General features: G+C 43.9%; 1 protein-coding gene across 1 annotated transcript in view; it reads left to right on the top strand.

The window, feature by feature from the left end:
- Window positions 1–26,843, top strand: part of CFAP54 (cilia and flagella associated protein 54) — a 528,182-nt gene that overhangs the window by 239,875 nt on the left and 261,464 nt on the right. Inside the window, exons 34-36 of the mRNA XM_068273664.1 lie at window positions 9,348–9,456; window positions 18,216–18,325; window positions 21,025–21,255. Coding sequence (XP_068129765.1) covers window positions 9,348–9,456; window positions 18,216–18,325; window positions 21,025–21,255 — 450 coding nt within the window. The remainder of the gene's footprint in view (window positions 1–9,347; window positions 9,457–18,215; window positions 18,326–21,024; window positions 21,256–26,843) is intronic.

The raw sequence follows: 26,843 nt of genomic DNA, 5'->3' as shown, positions 1-26,843 counted from the left end.
TTCTTGTGTTAGTGATTTGTGGACTGCAACAGAAAAGCCATACTCTGGCAACAAAACATCACCAGGTGAAGATGAACCAGCACAAAAATTGGAGCATTTTGTGAAAATTTTATTGTTCAGTACTCAAAACCATACATGAATAAAATAAATATGCTCAAACCACTATGTGTTCCCTTTAAGAATGCAGGAGCCAGCTAGTTATTGTTTCAGAAATGTGAATCCAGCTGGGAGATTGGAGAATGCTTGAATATGTAGCAGATGCTATAGCATAAAGTGATGGCACAATACATGTGGTACAGAATATGTCTTTGATTTGTGTGTAAATAATTCAGTACTCAGTTCAGTGGTGTCTTGTGATGAATGATTCACAGGTTTATGGGCATTAGTAATTGAGAAATTGCAGTGGCTAAAGTGGGGGGGAAATAAAACAATTGAGTAAGATAGCAAGAATGATTAGATGTTACATCCCAATATGGGAAAGGAAGGAACACACTGTATTGCTTTCATACCTGTGCTTAATCATGCTGTATATGGAAAGGTACCGGAACTAGGATTTGGTACAAAGGTACTTGGAAACACATCAGTTCATTTTTGCTGTCGGTTGCTACCTCAGAGCCAATGGGGTTGAATAGCTAGGTGGCATAGGGCTCGTTTTTTGGCTCTATACTCTCAGTTATAACCTGGATAATGTGACACCAACACTCAGCCTTTTATATAACCAAAAATGTGGGAACCTACTGGAATGGGTTTATATCTATAGCGTGTGTGTGTGTGTGTGTGTGTGTGTGTGTGTGTGTGTGTGTGTGTGTATGTATATATATATATATATATTTCTCAACCATAGCTTATGAATGATGACACAAACATATTTTTTTTCACTCAGGATTAGTGGTTGGCTGCAGCCATTTATTGTCAAACAGCTGTGTTAACGTTTTTTAAATCATAATGACTACACAAACTACTCTGACCCTGATCAATAGTTTACATACCCTGGTGATTTGGCCTGATAACATGCACACAACTTGACACAAACAGGTTTGAAAGGCTCTTAAAGGTAATCATCTTCACCTGTGATATGTTTGCTTGTAATTAGTGGTTGTGTATAAAGGATCAATGAGATTCTGGACTCTTGACAGACCCCTACATCTTTCATCCAGTGCTGCACTAATTTTTTTTTAGATTCTAAGTCATGAGGGAAGAAAAAGAAATGTCAAAGGATCTGTGGGAAAAGTTAGTTGAACTTTATAAAACAGAGGATATAAGAAAATAACCAAAGAATTGAGAATGCCAATCACTAGTGTTATATAGGTAGAAAAAAACAAAGTTTTGTAAAAAATAATACCTTTTAATCACTAGTGTTCAAACTCTAAGTGAAAAATACAAACCACAGTCAGGTAGACCAACTAAAGTTTCAGCCGCCACTGCCAGAAAAATTGTTCGTGATGCAAGGAAAAACCCACAAATAACTTTAGGTAAAATACAGGACTATCTGAAAAATTGTGGTGTGGAAGTTTCAAGATGCACAATAAGAAGGCATTTGAAGAAAAATGGGCTGCATGGGGAAGTTACCAGAACAAAGCTATTAATATGCAAATGCTACAAAGTATCCCCCTTAACCATTTACCGCCATCCTAACGTATTAAAACGTCATGCTTACCTCTATTAACAGCAACATGACGTTTTAATACGTCGCGCATTCCCGCCGCTGCTACCGCCGTGTGTCCGCCGCTACCGCCGCCATTACCGTCGGGATCCCGTGCTGGGCGATTGGGGAAGAGGACTGAACAGTCCTCTACCCAATCGCAGTGCCTGGAGTGAATGGACGTGACCGCGAACAGCGGCTACGTCCATTCACATAAACAGGAAATGTAACAGTTTAATAAAGTGTGCAAAAAAAAAAAAAAAAAAGTGAACACGTCCTATGAGTGTTCACCAGCGCCATCTTGTGGCCAAAAAGTATATTACACTTACAAAATACATACATTTTCAAGTATATACACATCATTAATAAAATTACACTTCCAACCCTCCCCCCCAAAAAAAACACTTGTAAAAAAAAAAATCAGCTTAAAAAAAATAAATAAATAGTTGCCTTAGGGACTCAGCTTTTTTTATTCTATATTTTATGGGGGAAAATTAATTTTAATTTATTACATAGGGGCTTGTAGTTATGGCCAGAACAAACAGAAAAATAACCACTTATATTTCAAAATAATATACTGTCGCCATACATTGTGGTAGGGACATAATCTAAACGGTTTAATTATCGGGACCACTGGGCAAATAAAACGTGTTTGTTTTATCCACAGGAGAATGTTTAATTTTAAAACTATAAAGGCTGAACACTGAGAAATAATGATTTTTTTTCTTTTTTTTTCTGTTTTTCTCATTAAAATGCATTTAGAATAAAAAAATTCTTAGCAAAATGTACTATCCACAGAAAGCCTAATTGGTGGCGAAAAAAACGAGGTATAGATCATTTTCTTGTGATAAGTAGTAATAAAGTTATTAGGGAATAAAAGGGAGGAGCGCTGACAACTGAAAATTGCTCTGGTCCGTTAGGATAAAAACCCTTGGGGGTGAACTGGTTAAAATAAGAGACAAGCCTCCAACCTCCTGGCACAAAGTCATGTAGAGTAATGAGACTAAAATTCAACCTCATCCATAAACTTTGAAGAAGAGTCAACAGGGCCTGTGATGTACACCATTCCTACTGTGTAACATGGTGGTGGATCGCTGATGTTTCAGGGTTGTGTGAGCTACAAAGGCACAGGAAATTAGTTTAGAATTGATGGCAATAGGAATGCAGTAAGTTATCAAAAAATACTGGAGGAACATTTGCATTCATCATCCAGGAAGCTGAGCATGGGACGTACTTGGACATTCCAACATGACAATGATCCAAGACACAAGGCCAAGTTGACCTGTCATGTCAGGTTCTGGAGTGGCCATCTCAGTCTCCTGACCTCAATATCAATATCATTGTGCCACTCTGGGGAGACCTCAAATGTGTAGTTCATGCAAGAGAGCCCAAACCTGTCACACATACCCGATTTTTTACTGCCTACTATAAGTGACAGCAACATAGGAGAAAAGTAATTTATAGTGAATATTACTTTGGGAGAAGTGTACTACAGTTTTTCGTTCTTGTGGTCCTTAAAAGGATTTTAGCTTTGTGTTAAAATTTGTTTAAAGAAAAACCACATTATTTGTGTTTTTGCACTGCTAAAAGGACTAGTGGATATCAAGTGCTTCATATTTGCTGAAGTGCTGATAACATCTCCATAGGATTAGTAAGGATTGCAAAGGGCCTATTTCCAACACAAAGCAGTGGGACACCTTATATGCACATTTTATGTATGTATATTGCATTATAGATTAGTGTACAGGTTTAAGACAATTTAAGGGGCCCATACACCTAACGATTTTCCCGCCAATGTACATCAGATTCGATCACTGTGATAGAATCTGCTGTGAAATCGTTGCGCAAACACTGACAGAACGATAGATTTCCATCCGAAATCAATCGTTCCCGTCAAGCCGTACGTGCGGAAGATTTTGCTCGATCGCCGGCGGGTCGGGAGTGCGTCGATAGCGGCGTTCGAATGCCCGACGACCGACGCTAGCGGCAATACATTACCTGCTCCGCCAGCGTGAGTCCCCTGGTCTCCGCTGGGCTCCGGGTTCCGGCTGGCTTCACTTCCTGTCCTGGCAGGAAGTTTAAACAGTAGAGCGCTCTCTACTGTTTGCAGCTTCACAGATAGTGAATCGATTCACAGTCTGTTTGCAGTAAAGGCAGCCATACGATCCCTCTCTGATCAGATTCGATCAGAGAGGGATCTATCTGTTGGTCGATCTGATGGCAAATCGACCAGTGTATGGCCCCCTTTAGACACACTTACTGTAAGCGCACTAACACTTTTAAGGGCGAACAACAGATTTTTATAAACAAGAGAATCAATGTATTTAAGAATGAACTGCAATAGCTAATGTAACTTGGAATTAAAATGATATCCAATGAAAGCAAAATTGAATAGCCTTTAATGTAGGGCAGCTTTCAAAACACTAAGAAAATGAAATGAATGTACAGCTTGAGATGACATTATGACATTCTAGAAATTATTTCTTCAAACATTAATATATTCATATAGTAATAGGAAATGAGTTTATATTTTTATGTCTACCTTGCATTAAATGATTATTTACTTAAAGTAGAGTGTTACATATAATATGTATTTTTGTTTTTTTTAAAAAAAAGTTTCTTAGGGCGATGCATCTTGCTTTCACTTTGTGAAATTGATTTCTAAATTGAAGTAGCGAAATAGATTTGAATCAATAAACTGTCATCTCTCACTAGTACAAAGAGAGTGAAATGTTGACAACCACCTGCTTATTGATTTTGTTTCCACCTGCACAACTATTGCAGGGTATTAATTTGTAATGTAATTCTATTTTTATTCAGTGAAATACGGTGCAAACTAAAGCCAGACTGTGGATGCCACTGAGATTTTCCTGATGGGTCAAGATGACAGAATACTTGATCTCTTTATAGATTGAAGGAAACATCATAGATAAAAATCTGCCCACCCCCTCTCCTGCCCCACAATGAGGGCATACTTTTCAAGTTTTGGAGACAATCGGTCTTAAGTCCCTAACAGATGTTGCAGATTTGTCACCCAGAATGATCATTTTAGTAATATTTTACTAATGTTCTTTGTAAAATAACCACTGGGACGCGTACATTTTAAAACGCTAATTTGGGCATGTGCGTAATCGGGGGGAAAAATGCTTATGGGAGCATTTTATAGTGGTTGTATAATATTAGTAAATTTACTAGTATTATTCAACCTAACTGATATAGTGAAATATCAGTAATATTTTCCAATATTTCACTATGACCTAACCTTTCCCGACTCTCACACAGAACCCCCCCCCCCCAGTGGGCAACTAATAATCTGCGCCCCGGGCAATTGATAGCCCCCTCCCCTCGGGGCAACTAATATCCCCTGCACCCAACCTTAAATGTTCCCCCACAGCTAAAAATGGTCACCTGCTAAATAGTGGGTATTGGGGCTGCACACTGTTGGAACTGCGGCTAATAATAGTGGACGCTTCGCGCCCGCTCTTTATAGCCGCAGTTCCCATAGCGGGTGGCCCAGGTGCCTGCTATTTAGTGTGCGTCCATTTTTGGTCACGCTACCATTAGCTGCTCCAACTAGGACACCCTGCTGAGTACTGAGTAGCATCTTCTGTTGTATGGAGAGGGAAAGGGAAGAGGAATAAACAAGAGGTATCCCATTGAGAGATGCAGTGGAAGGATCAATGATGCTTGGCTGATTATTATTTAACTTGGTTAATTGCTGTGGAGGAATCTTATGACTTTAGAGGACAGCTGTACTTATACTAGATTGTCACTTGTGATGATCCCAAAAAATCACTTCCAGACACAGCTTAAAGTGAACCTAAAGGCAAAAAAAAAAAATGAGATGAACTCACCTGGGGCTTCCCTCAGCCCCCTGCAGCCGATCGGTGCCCTCGCAGCTCCGGTCCGATGCCTCTGGACCCGCCGTCGATGACTTCCGGTTTCGCCGTCACCGGCCGACAGGCATGGGAACGCGAGTGATTGTTCGCGTTCCCAGCCTGTATATCGCCCCCTATGCTGCTATTGCGACCTCCTGGCCGAAATAGCAGCATAGGGGGCAATATACAGGCTGGGAACGCAAACAATCACTCGCGTTCCCATGCCTGTCGGCCGGTGACGGCGAAACCGGAAGTGTTCGCCAGCGGGTCCAGAGGCATCGGACCGGAGCTGCGAGGGCACCGATCGGCTGCAGGGGGCTGAGGGAAGCCCCAGGTGAGTTTATCTCATTTTTTTTTTTTGACTTTAGGTTATCTTTAAGAAAGATGAAGTGAAAAAGAGTGGCTTTTTTTTACCTAGAACATCTAGCCGATGCTCCTTTCATTCACTAACATGCATTAGGAAAAATAAATTATAATACCTAATTGGCTACTATGGCTGCCAAAGTTTATACTCTACAAACAGCTATGCAGCCCTCTGCTTGTCATCATTGAGCTGGTTCTCTCCTCCGAGACCTACACATATAATGGGAGAGTGAGGCAGGGAACACACTTGACAGTTTTCGTACGCGTTTTCTGCACAGAACAACTGAGAACTCATGTTAATCAATGTGCTAGTGCACACTTACTGTGTTGTTCGCACGCAGAATAAAAACTGACATTCTGCATGATGACTCTGCACATTTTGGCAGTTTTCTCTATCAATTACATCAGCTGCTGTGAAAAAACGTGCGCGTTTTCCTGCATGGAAACACACTTGGTGTGCAGAAAAAGTATGCAGAAAAACGCGCGCGGAAAACTGAAAGTCAAGTGTGTTCCCTACCTGAGGTCTTACTTTCCCAGCTGTACTTTAGGCTGCTTTTTTATCTGTCTTGAGTATAAAGATGCTTTAAAGGTTCCTTTCTGTTCACACACTGCTGGATATACAGTATAATAATGCGCAAAAGTTTAGTAAAGTTGATATAATAATGTATACAATACTGCTGGCAGGTGTAGACATATGCTTGTGCAGGCTGTGCAGTTGCGCATGGGCCCCATATCCCCTATGGCCCAAGCAGCCGCATTACAGTCAGGGCTGCATTATCCTCTAGGCTCTTTTCCATATGTTTCTCTACATCAACCATCCCATGTTGCTATGTCTTACTTCTTGTGTTACGTTTACCCTATGTCACCACCCACCATGTGGCTGTCTTTCCCTCTTTCGCTTACAGCCCCCCTTCCTCCTTTCATGTGGCTGTCTCTCCCTCTGTTACTAACAACCCTCTTCCCCCACCTATGGCTGTCTATCTCTTCCTCTGTCAGTATCCCCCACGGGGCTCTCCCTCCATGTGTCACCACTAACCCCCTGATGAGGTTTCAACAGGAATCTTTGTATGGCTGTTAGATGTTGACACCCTAGACTAATTAGAACTTTCCTTTCTCAACAACTTTCTGAGAATAATAATTTGACTGATATACTAAACTTTTCTTGTATCTATGGATTTTGCGCATGCATAATAATGTTTTTGTGGTAGAGTGTTTTGTTTGCTTGCAATCTGATTTGAAACTCATGCTAAAAACAAAATTCCTGGTCCAGTAACGTTAGTTTGTGATAGAGTGAGTATAAAGGAGAGCTTTTATTTCATGAGAACTAACAGCAACAACCTAAATGTAAACCTCCTACCTCCCAGCGCAACTAAATTTCCCACCTGTCCTCCTACAGGACCACTAGTGCACGCACGCGCGCGCACACACACACACACACACACACACACACACACACACACACACACACACACACACACACACACACACACACACACACACACACACACACACACACACACACACACACACACACACACACACACACACACACACACACACACACACACACACACACACACACACACACACACACACTGAACATCTTTTCTCACTCTTTCACCAGCAGCCACCAGCTTCACTAGCAGTAATTAATGGGGAGGTGAAGTCCAGAGCTGCTTGATGAACAGGGAGTCCAGGGAGCACACTGCCATCTTCCTTTAAATAATAAAAAAAAATGAAAACATTTAAAGAGGTCTATCCTTTCTGGCTATCTCCCTCATCTGATGTTCTGGAGACTGGTGCCCTTGCCTGCCTTTTAGGCTGGACTTGTGTTTTGGATTCTCAAATTCTCAAAGGGGCACCCATGATGTGTAATGCTTTCTTTGTATGATTAATAATACCAATAACATAGAATAAAAATGGTACTAGTATGGTTCCACCCCAAAACACCACGCAATGAAAATATATGAAACAGTCCAAAGACGTATGTTTTTTTTAAAGGAACAACATCAGTCTTTATCTTCCTTAAAGGGACACTTAAGCCAGAAAAAAAAGAGTTTTACTCACCCGGGGCCTTCTACCAGCCCCCTGCAGCAGTCCTGTGCCCTCGAAGCCACTCACTAATCCTCTGGTCCCCCACTGCCAGCTAGTTTCGTTTTTGCCGACAGGCCCATCAAGACTGGCCACGTAGCTTTCTCCGCATTACCGACTGTAATTAGCGCTATTGCGGGCCGCAACGCGTACAAAAATACGCGTTTCTGCATATCTACACGTAGGTAATGCGGCAACGCGTATCTTTGTATGCGTTGCGGTCCGCAATAGTGCTAATTACAGTCGGGAATGCGGAGAAAGCTACGCGTGGCCAGTCCTGACGGGCTGGTAGAAGCCCCAGGTGAGTAAAACTTTTTTTTTTTCTGGCTTAAGTGTCCCTTTAAGTACAACTTCTCCTCAAATGCATTCGTGAAATTAAGACAAGTTACAAAGGAATCCAATTCACAGAACCAAGATGCCTGACACGTGTTTCACGGCCAAAAGCTGCTTCCTCACACAAATTACAAATATCTGTTAAAAAATATATAATATGTACAAAAATATGTCATTACACCTACCCTCAATCAGATGTCAACGTATACCAGGAGACAATAGATAGAGAAAAAAAGATTCCTTAAAATAAAAACATTAAAACCTTTAAAAAGGTATATCGTTTCTGGCTAACTCTCTCAGCTGATGTTCTGGAGACTGGTGCCCTTGCCTGCATTTTAGGCTGGACATGTGTTTTGGATTCTCAAAGGGGCATCCATGATGTGTAATGCTGTCTTTGTATGATTAATAATACTCAGTAGTTATAGTTGTTTGCCATTATATTAATCCCTGTCCATAACTTGCATTTTTCTTTTTTTTGGTTTATGAGATTAAAGTCACCTGACCTAATTCTGCAATCTAATGTCTGTGGTGGCAGCAATAACACATGGCCAGATTGATCAGCTATGAGCCAATCGCTTTTCTATCCACAGAGATGCTTTTGTGCAGCGAGGGCTTTGCTGAACTTTGTCTGCGCTTTTTCCAACACAAACATTTAGGTGCTTTGGGGTGACCTGAGGATTCATGTTTGTGATGGAAACACTAGACTATGTACTGGCAAATTTAGCAGGAAGCTATAATAACTTTCCATCTTCACAAGAAAGAATGAGATTCTGGTGCTACTGTAACATTTTCTCATAAAGTGCACAAAATGAAAAATAGACAATGAAAGAATTATCCGTTGGAAAAGTTAACAACTGAAAGTTTGGAGAGTGGCTCATCATTGCATTCCATCCTGCCCTCTGACACATAATATTGAATACACCAATTAAGTTGATCACTAGGGAGCATAGAGCACTGTCTAGATCAGTGTTTTTTAGGGTATCAGAGAAAATGGTTACTGCTGTTTTGTAATATGGTTCCATATGCTTTTCACTGTTTAGGCGGAATGAAAATGTATTTGGAAGCAAGCAGACTGATGAGGTGGATGATGTGCCTGTGCCAAATGATTCCTTCAGGAGATACACAACAGCTCTTGTGGAATATCACAAGGTATGTGGCTTATAGAGGACCCCACAGTTGTGGAGGATAGATGAAATCCAAAGCAGATCAATCATTATTGCAAAGTATTAGTGGTGTTAGTGATACAGGTTATTGTGTTAAAGTCCCAGCAGGAAGATGTAGCTGGAGTGATTAGTTCAAGGGTTGCAAAGATTGAAATATATAGGGTATACCTGGTATCCCTTTAGATGTGCATTTTCGAGCCTGTTGCACTAACCCTAAATATAGTGTAAAGCAGGGGTGTCAAACTCAATCACATAAGCGTCCAAAACCTGAAACACAGTCTTAATCGTGGGCCAAATTGTTAACCTTCAAGGAGAGAGAGGTCTCTGATGGGCATCCTAAAAATGCCTGGTACATTTAAAAACATGCCAACTGTAGATCTACACAACCAATCACAACAGGAGATGAGGAGGCTCATTTACATGTACACTAGTAAAAAAACAACTATGTGCATGTACATACTTCTGCTACAGCCTATGAAAATGTCAGACATTTCTATAGGCCGTAGTTGATACAAACATTATTGTACATAATTGCACAGCCCAGGTTGGTGCTCTCAACTTCCTTATTTTAATATACTGCTTATAATCATGTATGTTTCAATCTCTTGAGGACCACATAAAATGGTGTGGTGGGCCTTGAGTTTAGTACCTGTGGTGTAAAGGATACACAGACCTCTGTTCAAGCAATGACCCAATCAGTGTGTGTGTGTGTGTGTGTGTGTGTGTGTGTGTGTGTGTGTGTGCGTGCGTGCGTGCGTGCGTGCGTGCGTGCGTGCGTGTGTAGGGGGCCAATGGGCAATGGCCTGTGCTGTTGCAGAGAGTGCTGGTGGGGTCTCTAGGTGTAGCGCTGACGTCATGTGCACTGGCTTAAAGTGTACCTCAGACATCTATAATGGGTTATTTCTAGTTACCTTGGGCTTCCTTCAGCCCCATGAGGTGTGTGAACTCCCTCACCGTCTTCTCCACACGCTCCATTGTCTTCCCATTGTTTTATCCCTCCCGGTAATCTGGCCAGTCGTGCACTTCTGTGGCCCCCGCCGCACTCCTGTGCCCAGTAGCATTTTGTTCTGCAGCTCTTGCCATACTCCAGTGCCCGGGAGCATTCTGTTCTGTGGCCCCCGCCGCACTCCAGTGCCCGGGAGCATTCTATTCTGTGTCTCTTACCACACTCCAGTACCCGGGAGCATTCAGTTCTGTGGCCCCCGCCGCACTCCAGTGCCCGGGAGCATTCTGTTCTGTGGCCCCCGCCGCACTCCAGTGCCCGGGAGCATTCTGTTCTGTGGCCCCCGCCGCACTCCAGTGCTCGAGAGCATTCTGCTCTGTGGCCCCCGCCGCACTCCAGTGCCCAGGAGCATTCCGTTCTGTGGCCCCTGCCGCACTCCAGTACCCGGGAGCATTCTGTTCTGTGGCCCCGCCGCACTCCAGTGCCCGGGAGCATTCTATTCTGTGGCCCCCGCCACACTCCAGTATCCGAAAGCATTCTGTTCTGTGGCCCCCGCCGCACTCCAGTACCCAGGAGCATTCTGTTCTGTGGCCCCCGCCACACTCCAGTACCCGGGAGCATTCTGTTCTGTGGCCCCCGCCGCACTCCAGTACCCAGGAGCATTCTATTCTGTGGGCCCCGCCGCACTCCAGTACCCGGGAGCATTCTGCTCTGTGGCCCCCGCTACACTCCAGTACCCGGGAGCATTCTATTCTGTGGCCCCGCCGCACTCCAGTACCCAGTGGAGCATTCTGCTCTGTGGCCCCTGCCACACTCCAGTACCCCGGGAGCATTCTGTTCTGTGGCCCCCGCCGCACTCCAGTACCCGGGAGCATTCTGCTCTGTGGCCCCCGCCACACTCCAGTGCCCGGAAGCATTCTGTTCTGTGGCCCCCGCCGCACTCCAGTACCCGGGAGCATTCTATTCTGTGGCCCCCGCCGCACTCCAGTACCCGGGAGCATTCTGTTCTGTGGCCCCCGCCTCACTCCAGTGCCCGGAAGCATTCTGTTCTGTGGCCCCCGCCGCACTCCAGTACCTGGGAGCATTCTGTTCTGTGGCTCCTGCCACACTCCAGTACCCGACAGCATCATGTTCTGTGGCCCCCACCGCACTCCAGTACCCGGGAGCATTCTGTTCTGCGGCTCCCGCCGCACTCCAGTACCCGGGAGCATTCTGTTCTTTGGCCCCCACTGCACTCCTGTGCCCAGGAGCATTCTATTCTGCGGCTCCCGCCGCACTCCAGTACCCAGTGGAGCGTTCTATTCTGTGGCCCCCGCCGCACTCCAGTACCCGGGAACATTCTGCTCTGTGGCCCCCGCCACACTACAGTACCCGGGAGCATTCTGTTCTGTGGCCCCCGCCGCACTCCAGTACCCTGGAGCATTCTGTTCTGCGGCTCTTGCCATACTCCAGTGCCCAGAGGCATTCTGTTCTGTGGCCCCCGCCGCACTCCAGTACCCTGGAGCATTCTGTTCTGCGGCTCTTGCCATACTCCAGTGCCCAGAGGCATTATGTTCTGTGGCCCCCGCCGCACTCCAGTGCCCAGGAGCATTCTGTGCTTGCACAGTACTACTGCACAGGTGCAGAACACTCCCGAGTGCGAGAGCGCATCGGAGGTGCGCGCGCCCGAGCTGTGCATGTGCGGAAGAGCGCGGCCGGCCAGATTAACGTGGGGGATTACAAGACAAAGCAGCAGCCGGGGAGGACAGCGATGGAGCCCACACACCTCATGGGGCTGGAGGAAGCCACAGGTAAGTATAAATACCCCCATTATAGACATCTCAGGTTTCCTTTAATGTGTAGTTGTGCAATGTGGTGTCGATAGGGATCAAAGTAGGACAGTGGATTGGAAAGGGTTAATCACATTTCACACACATATATATAGATTTTTTTTTTAATGTAGCATATTTTAGTGGCCAAGCAACTAAAGCATCATACTGAGTAGTGTTTGTAAAAACAGTGGATGTTGCCATAGTTGCTGCTTTGTTCATTTCCGAATTACTATCTACATCTCTATGACACTTTTGGTCCTCTTGCAATAGAACTATGTAGAATGTAGAGTTTTTCATACTGTGCTAAAATGGGACCGTAGAGCTCTTGAGCTTTACAGTGGTAAACACTAGCGCTGTTATTAATTATCACCCATCAGCATATTACGCAGAGCTCACTTGTAACTAACATTTATTAGTGTTGAGTGGCTAGATGCCACAGCAAAGCTTGTATTGCACATAAATTGCATTTCCCTTTGCATTGCATATGTATTTTATTTATGTGTTCCAACAATATATTTATTTTGTTTTGGGCTTGATTTCTTGTGCAGAGTGTGAAAGGCTGTGTGCTACATTATATCATGCAATAATTAATCATAATCTAGTGCAGTTTTGTCATTTTTTTTGAATATTTTAGAACTGAGTTATTAATTGTTTTGTAAAAGAACAAGGCGGTGTTTCCATATGGAGGTTTTTATGTTAGGAATTCTTAAAGGAAACCCTTTAAACAATGTAGATGGTTTGGGTGTTCTGCTGATTCTCTGCTTCTAATGCTTTTAGGCATAGACCTGGAACAAGCATGCAGATCAGACATTTGACTGACGTCTGAGTGGATTTGCTGCATGCTAGTTTCAGATGTGTGATTCAGACACGACTTATTCCAAAGAGAGATCAGCAGGACTCAAGCCTGGGTTTACAGTACAGGAGCATATAGGCACAGATGTCCTGGTACCCTAGACTTTGCCCACCATGAAACCCAAAACAAACAGCACTGCAAGTGTGCTGGCTGGCCTAGTTGTCACTTCTCCCTTACTTCCCTTTCCCGTCATAGGTACCTACAGGTGACCCTTAGTATTAGGTATCCAGAAGTACCCTCAATATTAAGTAGCTAGAGGTGTATCCAAGTATTAGATAGTCTGACAAAGTGGGTGGTGAGACACCACTTACTTTGTCCTGTGTTATAGATAGGAGGTATATTGCTCCATGGTTCCGGCGCTTTCTCTCGTAAGCAGCTCCAGAGGTTGTAGTTGGACTTCGCTGATGCAGGGTAGTATTAGTCAAGTCCTGGTCTGGAGCTGGCCAGGAGTAGTACAGGGTGGGTGCTCGTGGAGTTGTCCACCAGGTCTGCTGATTAATCAGGTGCTAATGCTTAAATAGGCAGCAAACAAATGTGCAGATGGAGAGAGTGAGGAGACAACGGACAGAGTCTCAGGAATATAAGTCTGCTGTTGGAAGTTTCTGGAGCTAGGAACACTAGCAGCATTTTGGAGGCCTTTCTGTGCACTGTGTGTTAGAGTAAGGACTGTTTTGTTTTGCTGCACTGCTTTTTGCCACAATAAAGCACCGTTTGTTTGTGAGATACTGTGCCTGAGCCTGTCTGTATCGCTTTTCGAGTCCCACTTGAAGCTAATCCCTCACAATAGCTAGAAAAACCTCAGTATTGAGTAACTAGAGGTGACCCTGACTGAAGGGAGATTTCACCAGTGGAATGCCGAGAGCTCTAATTTACACTCTCATCAGAACTCTGCACAGGGAAGAAAGGAGGCACTCGGGGAGGGGAGTGAGCCACCTTTCCATCATCAGGCGCCTGTAGGGACATGCCTACAGTGCCTTATGGTAAATCTGACTCAGGCAGGACTGCCAGGCAACTGGTATTATAAATAAAAAATGGTAGCATTCATATGTTTCTTACTTCAGGTGTCCTTTAAAGTTGACCTACTCTCAAATATGAGACTTAACACTTAAAGTGGACCGAAATTAAAAATACAAGATTTCAGAAATAAAATTTATTTTCTAAATTATAATAATAAATAGCAGCCTTTTTTTCAGCTGCATGCTGACAAATATAAATTATTTTACATTTATTGGAGAAACCCCTCCCTTCCTTTCAAATTGCTGGGACAGAATCCGGCAAACTGGTGTAGATAATGTCCAGCAAAGGAGGAATTGCTAACGGCTGCCACCTGTATAACCCTAGTTGTGAAAAGAGAACGGTGAAAAGCATGCATTGAAATGCTCGTAGGCTTGAAGGAGTGTTTATTTATCTTTGTATGTGTCAGAGCGGTGTAACTAAATATTTTGAACTTAAAAAAAAGTTTGCTTTGGGTCCGCTTTAATAAGGGAAAAAGGAGTGTGTCTTTAACTAAGGTAATTAAAATAAACCCTCTAGCCCTGTGCTCCAGTAGTAAACATGATTCCTCTCATGCTGCATGAGGTACTTTTTCTACATAACACTGACAGGGTAAGAGGATTTTTTTCCTCTTTTGTTTATTTCTTCTTCTTCTCCTCCTCATAACACACTCTTTTCCTTTGTTTGTTTTGTAAAAAAATCTCTTTACAGTTCCTCTTTAAAATTAAAATTCACCTGTTTTTTCATAAAGGTAAACCCGAGGTGAGATTGATATGGACAAGTTTATTTCCTTTTAAATAATACACATTGCCACGTTGTCCTGCTGATCCTCTGACTCTTTAAACTATAGACCCTGAGCAAACATGCAGATCAGATGTCTATTCAAATCTGACAAGATTAGCTACATGCTTATTTCAGGAGTGTGATTTAGACCATACTTACTATAAAGGTCAGCAGGACTAGAGGCAACTGGTGTTGTTTAAAAGGAAATAAATATGGCAGCTTTCATAGGTCTCACGCCTTTGGTTCCTTTTAATAAATAATAAAAAAGCCGCCATACTTCTGCTTCCTGTAGCTTTTTGCCATTGCCAGAGGTAAGGAAGTATAAGCTGGGGAGGGGATGGAAGGTGTTAAAAGAACCATGTATTGTTTGCACTAGAAAAAGTTAAATACTGCCTACAACACTCTTTACATTTGCAGTATCAAAATTTGTTATAGGATGACTTTTTTTGAGTCACTTCTCATAAGATCACCTGAATCATTAGACACACCAAGGACCTGATTTACTAAAGTATGTCATCACCATTAACCTGCTGGGTGTTCTGATTCCCGTGGCTGTGTGGCCGCGGGAGGTTTTTTTTCGCCCGATTTTTTTTATCATGTAGCTAGCCTAGCACTACCTACATGATTCTCCCCTTCCTGTTAACTCCCTCCCACCCTTCCAATCGCCGCCGGCTATACAGTATATCCCGTTCTGAACAGGATTTCCTTTAGGGTTTCCCCCGTCGCCATGGCGACGAACGGAGTGACGTCATCAACGCCGTGACGTCACAGGGACTCCCGATCCACCCCAAAGCGCAGCCTGGCGGCGATCTGCGGGGGCCTTCTTTCGCGTCGGGTAGCGGCGGATCGGGAGTGAGCGGCGGCGGTCGGAGCAAACATGCAGCTAGCAAAGTGCTAGCTGCGTGTTTGAAAAAAAAAATATGAAAATCGGCCCACCAGGGCCTGAGCGGTGCCCTCTAGCGTCTTTGGACGACCTCAGCTCGTCCAGAACGCTAGGGAGGTTAAAGTGGTATGAAACCCAGCATTTCTTCTTTGCTCTAAAAGAGTATTTACAACATGTAACATACTACCACATTTTTTAGCAGAACACCATTCACACAGTTAAACACAGGACTTACTTTTTCAATAGAAAGCTCCCTGCAGTAAGATAAGAATCAGAACCAATTTTATTTGCACCTACAAGGAATTTGTCTTGGCAGTTGCTTAACAAACACAAACAAAAACAATACAAGGGCAGACAGTGTGTATATTACAAGTCAAGGATATTATGCAAGTATAGTGGCAGTAAGCAATGTGAGAATTGTTCATTTACCGTTCTGTGCTGATTACTTTCAAGTCCTAGCAGCTCTAGCGGGGTTCGTCATTTAGTATGGCTACCGCTTGAGGAAAAAGCTGTTCCTGTGTCTAGACGTTTTGGTAGCGATTGACCGGAATCTTACTCCTGAAGGCAAGAGCTGGAAGATGGAGTGAGCTGGGTGAGAGGGATCAGAGGCAATTTTGGTTGCTCTCTTTCTACACCTGCTAGTGTTAAGATCCTGCAGGGAAGGTAAGCTACAGCCAATTATCCTTTCCGCTGTTCGGATGATGCGCTGCAGCCTCACCTTTTCTGATGTTGAGCAGGAGCCGAACCATACAGTCATAGATGATGTTATGGTGGATTCAATGATTTCAGTGTAGAACTGCACCATTAAATTTTGAGGTAGGCCAAACTTTTTCAGCTGGCGTAGATGGTACATCCTCTATTGCGCTTTCTTGACAATAGTGGCGGTGTTGTTGTCCCATTTTAGGTTGTGTGAGATTGTGGACCCAAGAAACTTGAATGACTCTACCTCGGTTATTGTGGATCCATTTATGGTTAAGGGGAGGTGCTGGGGGGGAGATCTCCTAAAGTCTATTATCATCTCCATGGTTTTGAGAGCATTTAGTTCCAAGTTGTTGCTGCTGCACCAGGAGGAAAGCTGTCCCACCATATGAGACCAACTACTGTTGTGTCATCTGTAAACTTCAGAACCTTAACAGATGGATCTGTGGAGATGCAGTCGTTGGTGTACAGTGAGTAGAGCAGTGGGGAAAGCACGCAGTCCTGGGGTGCACCAGTACTGACTGTCAGAGAGCTTGATGTGTGCTTACCAAGTCTGACCTGCTGTCTCCTGTTGATTAAGAAATCGGTTATCCATTTGCAGATGGATTCAGGTATGTGTAGCTGGGAGAGCTTGCTGTGTATTAAATGCAGAGCTGTAATCTATAAATAAAATCCTGGTGTAGGTTCCTGGGGTGTCTAGATGCTGTAGTACATAATGCATACACATGTTCACGGCATCATCTGCGGATCTATTAGGCCTGTAGGCAAATTGCAGAGAGTCCAGCAGGGGATCTGTGATAGATTTCAGATAAGCCATTATGAGTTTTTTCAAATGCTTTCATAACCAATGATGTCAGGGCAACAGGCCTGTAATCATTTAAACATGTAGGTTTTGATTTTTTTGGAATTGGTACAATGGTTGAGCTTTTAAAACAGGCCGGGACACTTGAGAGTTCCAGAGATGTTTTGATTATGTCTGTGAATACAGGGGCTAATTGATCGGCACAGAGTTTCAGACATTTTGCAGACACAGTGTCTGGCCCCATTGCTTTCCTAGTGTTTTGTCTTTTGAACAGTCTGTTTACATCTGATTGGCATATTGGTAGAGCATGCACATCTTGGGACAGGTTAGCAGATTGTGTGTGGGGATTCATACCAGTACAGCATCTCTTCCTCCTGTCCTCCAGAGGTTGCTCTTTCTCTGTGGTGAGATCACCCCCTGCCATCATGTGGTAGACTGCAATCTCACCAGAGAAATGGGGAGCCTTGGGGGACCGGAAAGGGACAGACTACAACTGTCCAGGTCCAGGGGAGGTGAGTTCTGTATACTTTTCCTCTGTGCTCTCAGCATATCCCCCGACCCAGGCTCAGGATTACTAAAAGAATACTGCTAGGGTAGTTAAAGATCTGGCATGCCAGATTTTTAAGTGACGGCTACCCCAAGTCCATTTTATTCCCTCTTTACCCCGCCCATTGGAACTTGCTACATTGTGTTAACGCCATTGTCCATGCTCACTTCTCCATAGACAATGATGGGTTCCTCGGCTGTAGCTTCTCTATATACACTGGTCATACACAGTGATATCACTTGGGAGATTGAGCTTGGTGCAGACAGTGGAATAGCGACTAGTCTAGCATGTGCACATAGCTTTAGAATATGACTAATTCCCAACAACACAGACTCTAGTGTTCTCTGCCTTTTACACCTAACTGAAAACCAGCCACATTGTTTTAAAACAACTCGGTTTCTAGATAAAATATTTTGTTTCTTTTGTTTAAGGAACAGGCATCATCAACAGTCAAACAGAAAAGCAAGCAAGATGTGCCTAAGAAAGTAGAAACGACCAAAAAACTGCCAAAAAAGAAGAGACAGAATCTGGACCCTCAAAAGTTTGTATCTAAATGTTATCCTTGAACAACATGAACTGATAGATGGTCTTTCTTAGAAATTATTTTATTGATTTATATAGCTCCAGGATCTTCTGTGGTGCTGTTCAATAGACAGTACATAGCACATGCAGTTACCTAAACAACGGGTGGGACTACAGATAATACACAAAGGAACAGCTCAGTTTGTAAATTGTATATGGAGGTGGAAGATATATTTATATTGCAAAACAGTACTGGAGCACTGTAGGAGAGAGAAAGTTTTGCTCTTTTAAACTCACAATCTAGGCATTAAGGGATAAAAACAGTAGGTAAGAGGAGTCAGTAAGCTGTGTAAAAGTGTTAAACGTTATGTAAAAATCACAACAGTATTTTCATAAATGTGGATGAGCATATGTGTACACATACTTACATGTGTTTGTGTGTTTAATGAATTAATTTGGTAATATTATTAAGTTAAATGCTCACAGAGGAAATTATAGCCATTTAAAAATAATGCTAAAATGGTGTTTTAGCGCAAATGTATTCAGTCATTAGTGTAATTAGAGGCAACGGTGTTGTTGTCTCTGCATGCTGTAGTGTGAGCTCATCAGTCTAATGAACACACCGATTTGAAAACAAGCTCTTAAAGCTAAAATACTACATTAGCTTTTTCAGTCTGTATGGTCACACACAGTTTGAGAATATGTATCACGGAGCCTGGAGCTCAGTTATATATTCACTGTACATTTTATATTTAATCTGCTTTTATTTTATTACTTTTTCTTGTTGTTCTAGATGTAGTAAACTCTTAAAATGTCTTTAAAGGGGAAGTCCACTTAGCAAGGGTAGCGCTATGCGCTGATCTGAGACTGATGTCCACCTACCTGTTCCCCTACTTGGTATCTTTATCTTTGAAAACCCTACACATGTCACACAGCACCCTGCTCTTCCTGCCCGAGCTATTACTCTAAACATCAGACGCATTTACAGAAATCCCATAGATATGTCTCAAAGAGTAAGTGTAGCGGGCAAAAGAATGGAGCAGAGAGTCACAGTCTCTTGTCTGGCCAGTCCAGGGTGCTACCACAGACAAGTATCCTGGCACATCAGGATGTGCGTCTCTGAGTCGAGGCACATAGTAGTGTGCACGTGTGTTCCTTGGTGTGTGTGACTTTGCAGTCTCTATTTCTAATATGAAAAGAGGCATTACTTCCTCAGATTTCCGAATACTGTACATGTTAAACAGATATGCATAGCTAAGGTTGTCTGTTTGCCTTTTTCCTAACCTCTCTAGAGTCTCTGACGTTTCTGAATAGGTATGTGTAATGTGATTTTGGAACTGGTTGTCAGGGAGATAACAGGCAGCCCCTTCACTTCCCTCAAAGCCCAGCTGCATTTTTGCAATGGCACAAGAATTTGGCCTGAGGAAGTGGTTTGAGCCCATGAAACGTGTTGCCACTATACTAAAATATTTTTTTATCCCTCATTATATTGTTGACTCTCCATGAGACAGTGTGCCCTCTAGTTCCTATTTCCTACTTTAGTGCTGTTATCCTTGTTTTTCCCAAAAGAGGGACCATTCCTAGAATATCGTAAGATCACACAAGTGAATCTCATCTTGATTGGTTGTTCTTTCACGCATCCTCATTTTTCTCTTCCTACCCAACAAAACCTCAATTTACTACACATTGAGACTCCTGTTGTCTTTGTGTTTTTTATTTTTTTTTGTCGAAAGTGTGGTGTCATCCTTTCCCCCCAGTTTTCAGGGAGGTTGCATGCAGCCAAACCCGTCCCCTCACCTCCCAAAGCATCTCTGTAATTTAATAGCACCACCCCTGCCCTGCAGCCCTTCAGTAGACAGAAACTGTTCAAATAAAGCAGACTATTTCTATCTTATTTTGAACATAGAAAGCAGCAGAGGTAAAACAATGGAGAGCAGTATCATCCCTTGGCTGTGCAGTGGGGTCTGGAGTGTTACAATAGCAAAAATGATTGAAAGTAGACAAGACAAGACAAGACAAATAACATTTATATTGCGCTTTTCTCCTTGCGGACTCAAAGCGCCAGAGCAGAGCAGCAGCCACTAGGGCGCGCTCTATTGGCAGTAGCAGTGTAAGGGAGACTTGCCAAAGGTCTCCTACTGAATTATTGCTGGCTTACTGAACAGGCAGAGCCGAGATTCGAACCCTGGTCTCCTGTGTCAGAGGCAGAGCCCTTAACCATTACACCTTCAGCCAGAAGTAATTATACAATAAATATCTCAGCAGATAAACACGTTCCCATGTACAGTATGTGTTCTCAGTTTGAATAGCTGTTTAGCTAGAGTGCTACTTTAATTCAAATTATATTTTGGTTGAAGTTTCCTTTTTTTGTGCCCAATACCTCATGATGTGATGTTTTTGTTTGATACTGATTTAATTGAGCAAAAGAAATGGAAAGTCTACATTTTATAGTTCTTCCTTGTCTTGCCATAGCCCTGATTATTCTAGTTATGGTACATGCATCGAATATTCAATACTATGGCCAAGGCATCAAAAAATGTGTAAAGTAAGAACACATGAATAAGCTTTGTGAAATGGCACACAATACAGCGCGAGCACTCTTTACTATAAGTGACTTTGATAGAAATAGAAAGCTTTATTCTTGCATATCTAAGATATTCAGCATTTTATTTCCGAGACTCTGTTCTCATATAACCTCCTTCTTTTCTATTGTTTTAGACTTTCAAGAGAAGAGTTGGAAAAAAAAGCTTTTACAGCCTTGACTACGCTTCTGACACCCATTGTTGGTAGATATATTAAACGTAAAAGACTCATACAAGCTAGCATAGAAGAAATGCCATGGAGGGCTCAGATGAATCTCATCTTGGCACAGACTCACTTCAGCTTATTTAAGAAAAAGCTTAGTCAGCTGTGTGGAGAAGAAATGGCGTGTGTGCAGAGAAATTCCAGGTAAGGCCCTCGTATGAAACACGAGCCGCTTCCAAACAAATGCCTTTCATTAGTATTCTTTCACTTTATGGGCAAGAAGCAGGCAATTACTGTAACATCCGCTGGTAATGAAGAGACATGGCAGAACCTATCCCAAAGTTTACCAACTTAAACATTGTGTTGTCTCATTAGTCTCTTTAATGCTGAAAGGACAAATTGGACATCTTGTGACCTTTTCTTTTCTTCTTTGCTGCAGTCTGTTAATAGGCATGAGATCACAAACTTTGTAATTTTGTTATATATTGTGGTATTTCTCCTTAGCAGAGCCACAAAGACTAAAGATTAGTCTGTTCTGCTTTTCACAGGTCACATGCTATTTGTGCCTTTGTTAGTTACAGGATTCTGCATAGCATGTTCATACAGTATATGGCACGGACCAGTTGTTATTTAATTTATCTGTAATTGCTATTAATGCTTCAATATTTTTATTGTTGCTAGACCAGCTCACATTTTATAGCACAGATGGCTGAGCCCTCTTCTGAAAGTGCTTTCAGAGTACTGCATTGCTTTCCTACTTTGCAAGTGCATCCAGTGGCGGGCTAGAAAAGCTCCTGGTGGTCCTCCATAGCCTACTGAGACAAATACACTATCTTTCTGCTCCTCCAACCACTATGTTACTATAGCTTCTTCACACCTTGCACTGATGATTTCTAAGTAGGCTGAAACAGCTGCATTCAAGTTTAAAGCCAATGGGTACCGCTAATGAAAAAAAAAAGTCAGATACTCACCTAAGGAGAGGGAAGGCTCGGTCCTAATGAGCATTCCCTCTCCTCTCCCGGTGCCCTTGGTGCTGCGCTGGCTCCCCCATTCGCGTCCGCCGCCGCAGGGACTTCGGAGGTCTTCGGGAGCACTCGGGCTTCCGAAGACGGGCCGCTCCATACTACGTACGCGCGAGCGCGTCATAGAGGGCGCTCGCGCATGCGTAGTATGGAGAGGCCGCGTCCTCGGGAGCCCGAGTGCTCCCGAAGGCTTCCGAAAGCTCCCTTCGGCATGCGGAATTGGCAGTATTTGACCGAACTGGTCGAATACTGCCACGGGGGATCCTGCGTGGGACCGGGCACCGGGAGAGGAGAGGGAAGGCTCATTAGGACCGAGCCTTCCCTCTCCTTAGGTGAGTATCTGACTTTTTCTTTTTTAAACCGGTAAACATTCACTTTAAGTAACTAGAATACAAAGTTTATTTATTTATTGTATTTATAAAGCACCAACATATTATGCAGCGCTGAAAGTTGAGCCCAATGTGCATAAATGAGGAGCAAACGCTTTGTTTTTCAGGTATGTGCTAAACATGATGGTCAGTACATATAGCTTATTGTACGGTGCTAGTGTACTTATGCTTAAAGGACTTACGAGGCCAAAATGTCTAAAAAAAGCAAAGTACCTGTAAGCTGTTTAACCTCCTGAGCGGTATGGACGAGCTCAGCTCGTCCATCACCGCCGGAGGCTGCCGCTCAGGCCCTGCTGGGCCGATTTTCTTCAAATAAAGTGCAGCACACGCAGCCGGCACTTTGCCAGCCGCGTGTGCTGCCTGATCGCCGCCGCTCTGCGGCGATTCGCCGCGAGCAGCGGCGAAAGAGGGTCCCCCCAGCCGCCTGAGCCCAGCGTAGCCGGAACAAAAAGTTCCGGCCAGCGCTAAGGGCTGGATCGGAGGCGGCTGACGTCAGGACGTCGGCTGACGTCCATGACGTCACTCCGCTCGTCGCTATGGCGACGATCTAAGCAAAACAAGGAAGGCCGCTCATTGCGGCCTTCCTTGTTTATTCTGGGCGCCGGAGGCGATCGGAAGAACGCCTCCGGAGTGCCCTCTAGTGGGCTTTCATGCAGCCAACTTTCAGTTGGCTGCATGAAATAGGTTTTTTTTAATTAAAAAAAAACCCTCCCGCAGCCTCCCTGGCGATCTCAATAGAACGCCGGGGAGGTTAAATGCACGGAGGACGCCGTCCGCGCCCTCCGTGCAGTTCCGCCGGGTCCCCTTCCTAAGATCGCCCCCCGCGCCGACCCCGACCCCCCAGGCCGGGTCGGGCTCTCGTGCCGCTCTCAATATGGCCGCTTCCATTGGCCGCAGCTGCGCAGTCCGCCTGGCCGCGAGTGCGGCTGCGCAGCTCTACGGCCAACCCCCCGAACCACGCACTGTAGCGTGGATCGGAGGGGTTGGCCGTAGAGCTGCGCAGCCGCACTCGCGGCCAGGCGGACTGCGCAGCCGCGGCCAATGGAAGCGGCCATATTGAGAGCGGCACGAGAGCCCGACCCGGCCTGGGGGGTCGGGGTCGGCGCGGGGGGCGATCTCAGGAAGGGGACCCGGCGGAACTGCACGGAGGGCGCGGACGGCGTCCTCCGTGCATTTAAACAGCTTACAGGTACTTTGCTTTTTTAGACATTTTGGCCTCGTAAGTCCTTTAAGTATGTATGATAAAATTGTTTTAAATGACTCTGACCAATTAGGCAATGTACTTGCCTTACTGATTTTTTAGCACTATTTAAAGACATCAGAAGGTCATTAACATACACCTGAAGTGTTAAAAACAAAGTTACATAGTTCAGTAGCAGGAAGTATCTGGATGGCCCAGAGGCTTCCTGCATCCTCCCGGAGCCCACTGATCTAGCAAGGGACCCTCTCTACCTGTTTGACTAAAGCTCCTGGTGATGGACGAGAGTATCTGTACTGGGCCACCCAGAGTCTTCCTACTACGGAAGTAAGTATCTTAACTTTTTTTTTTAACGTTTCATGTGTACAACTCAATTCTAGGTCTAATAACAATAATGTGAAAAATATAAAAGAGATAACCGCCACAGTTTTACAACAAACACCAATCCTTTGGATCCGGCAGCATCCACAATACAGAGCCTAAAAAGCCAGTGTGCAAATGAGCATAGCAGACTACAATGTGGTTGTTTTGTAAGTCCACCCAGTCAGGCAGCGTTAATACCGGCAGGGAACACTAAAAGACATAGAGAAAACATAGCACGCCATCATGGCAAAGTATCAGAAAAAACTTTACCATACAAGTAAAACCTACCCCTATAAACGGTAAAAAGGGTAAGGTGAGCGATGGTTGAGATCGGGCTCCTTAGTGGACAATGTGGCCACCAGCGCTCCGCAACTGTGAAGTCAATCCTGGGATCCCGTCTACAAGCTCAGTGCTCCTCCACCGCACATACGTCAGGTCAAGGGTCACAATGCGTTTCGGGGACGGCCCCCTTCATTAGGTGACGCCCTTTAGACCACTAAGCTAATTTATACTTGTATTTAATCACTATAGCCACAACTAAGGGGAATTAGTGCTGCCATCTTGAGGCAGAAAAAGAGAAGGCAGCCATTTCTCATCCAATAGCTGTACGTCACCTTCATTCATAGACATATAAAAGGGGCATCAGGAGTGATTAGGGGGAACAACAGGTGCATGGAGCCTAGATGTGGGAGCTGTCACAGATTGTCTGTGCTGGTACATATGAGTGCCATGCACGGCTGTAGGGATTTTCATGTGTGATGCGATTTTCTTTTTGTTTTTTCTTGAACACTTGTGAATTTGGAGGCAGCTTATTGATTGCAATAGGCTGTGATTCCCCATCTGAATTTACATGCGGTGGAGACTCAGCCTAAGTGTCCTTATACATAAGTGTGATTGGGTGAAAATGGCTCAAAACTGATGTTTAGATAAATAATGCATTATGATTACTAAATGTAACTTTATTTTTAAATGGTAGCAAAGTATTGGCATGTGACTCACACTGCTCAGATTAATAAATGACTCATCAGTAGTTTGGTACCCAGTGTGTTCTGAATTGATAGAGAGAATGGCAGACTTTAATGAGGATGTGTAATGGATAGCAGAGATACCGCCGCAACAGCAAGCGACATGGCGGCTATCTCCGCGTCGCAGCTGGCGGTTTCCGCTGCACAGTTACATGCTGGTGCTTTGCCTGGTCCTTCTATCGCTCATAGACTAAGGGCTACACGCGCGCGCGCTGAGCGAAAGGACCTTTATGCATCTAGAAGGGGAGTCAGCTGATCACTCGGTCAGCTGACTCCAGCTATGCTCTGGATTGGCTGAGTGACTGGGGTGGCGCTATAGAGCGCATTTAGTATATATAGGACTTGAGTGTCAGTTGTTCCGCGTCTGCTGTTGCATATGCTACGTGTTAGCACTCAGACCTAGTCAGATCCCAAAGTGTGCTAGAACCAGCTGGAGCTAGGGATCCACATTTAGCCAGATTCTGTTGATAGCTTAAAGTACTAATTGACTTGTATTATTTGTTATGACCTTCTGCTAGTTTGACTATTCTTCTGCTCTCTGATTCGGTACCTTTGCCTATCTGATATAAGTTGCCGACTTTGCCTGAACTACTACTCTGATTTAGCTTCCTGTCTTTGTACCGTATCTGTCCGTGTGTTGCCGAACCTGCTTGTCTGACTCTTCTGCCCTCACCAGGGAGCTTAGTCCTGGTGAGGGACTCTCAGTTTAGTTATCACCTGCTTCTCAGGTAGATAGCTGCAGTATAGTCTGAATCACCTGCCCCTCAGGTAGATAGCTGCAGTACAGTCTTAATCACCTGCTCCTCAGGTGACTAGTTAATACAGCACTGTTGGGATCTCCTGCCCCTCAGGGAATCACCTGCTGCAGTACAGTCTGAATCACTCGCCCCTCGAGTGATCACTCTACATTGTCTCACTGTGTATCACCCGCTCCTCGGGTGAAACTATCACCATTGCTCTGAGTCTCCAGCCTGCTGGGGTACTGAGTACTGTGTTCCTTAGAGATACCCCCTTCTACCAGCCCCTCTGGGATAGTGGGTATCTCCTCCATTATTACTGTTGCACCAAAACACTATCTTACACCTGTGTGTCCTGTGTCTTGCTATACTTGTATTATTGGTGATTCTGCAGATCACCACATAATCAGGTATAACATCTGTATTGTTGGTGATACTGCAGATCACCAATCGTTACAGGATGACATTCTTACCTTTCTCAAGCAGCAATTAGCACATACTGTTGCAGGTTTACTATCACTAAATAACAAAATAACAGCTTATCCTGTACATAGTGGAATTCCCATGACAGCATTATAAAATAAAACTAAAATCAATAATGCAAGGATATTGCATTATTGATCATAGCCCATTTTATGACATTTAGCCACACTTGAGTAAAAGTACACAGTAGCACTTGCTTTACAGTTAAAACTTGGAATTTAGAAAATTTCTTGCTGAAAACACTCTGTGGTCTCTTATGCATTTCTGAAGGGCTGTTGAAAGTGATATTATTATCAAAAAATGTTTTATCCCAAAGCATTAAACACATACATTAATATACAGTATAACACTATAAGTTAGAAAAGTTATGAGATATCTGCTTAACCCCAACCCTTGTATACAGCAGACATGTTTCTCACTTGTTTACACAGTGTATGCACTTCCAGCTCAATATGATAATCCTGTCATGCAAAGTCAGGCTTATCAATTAACAGCTAAAGGAAGTGTAAAGAATTATCCTTTGAAAACCAATCAGATGGTTTTAGCTGTTAATGTTATGCTTTGTTCAATGCTTT

Source organism: Hyperolius riggenbachi, chromosome 3, assembly GCF_040937935.1.
Source record: "Hyperolius riggenbachi isolate aHypRig1 chromosome 3, aHypRig1.pri, whole genome shotgun sequence".
Lineage (NCBI taxonomy): Eukaryota > Metazoa > Chordata > Amphibia > Anura > Hyperoliidae > Hyperolius > Hyperolius riggenbachi.
The sequence above is the reverse complement of the archived record's forward strand: the minus strand, read 5'-3'. Positions and strand labels throughout refer to the sequence as shown.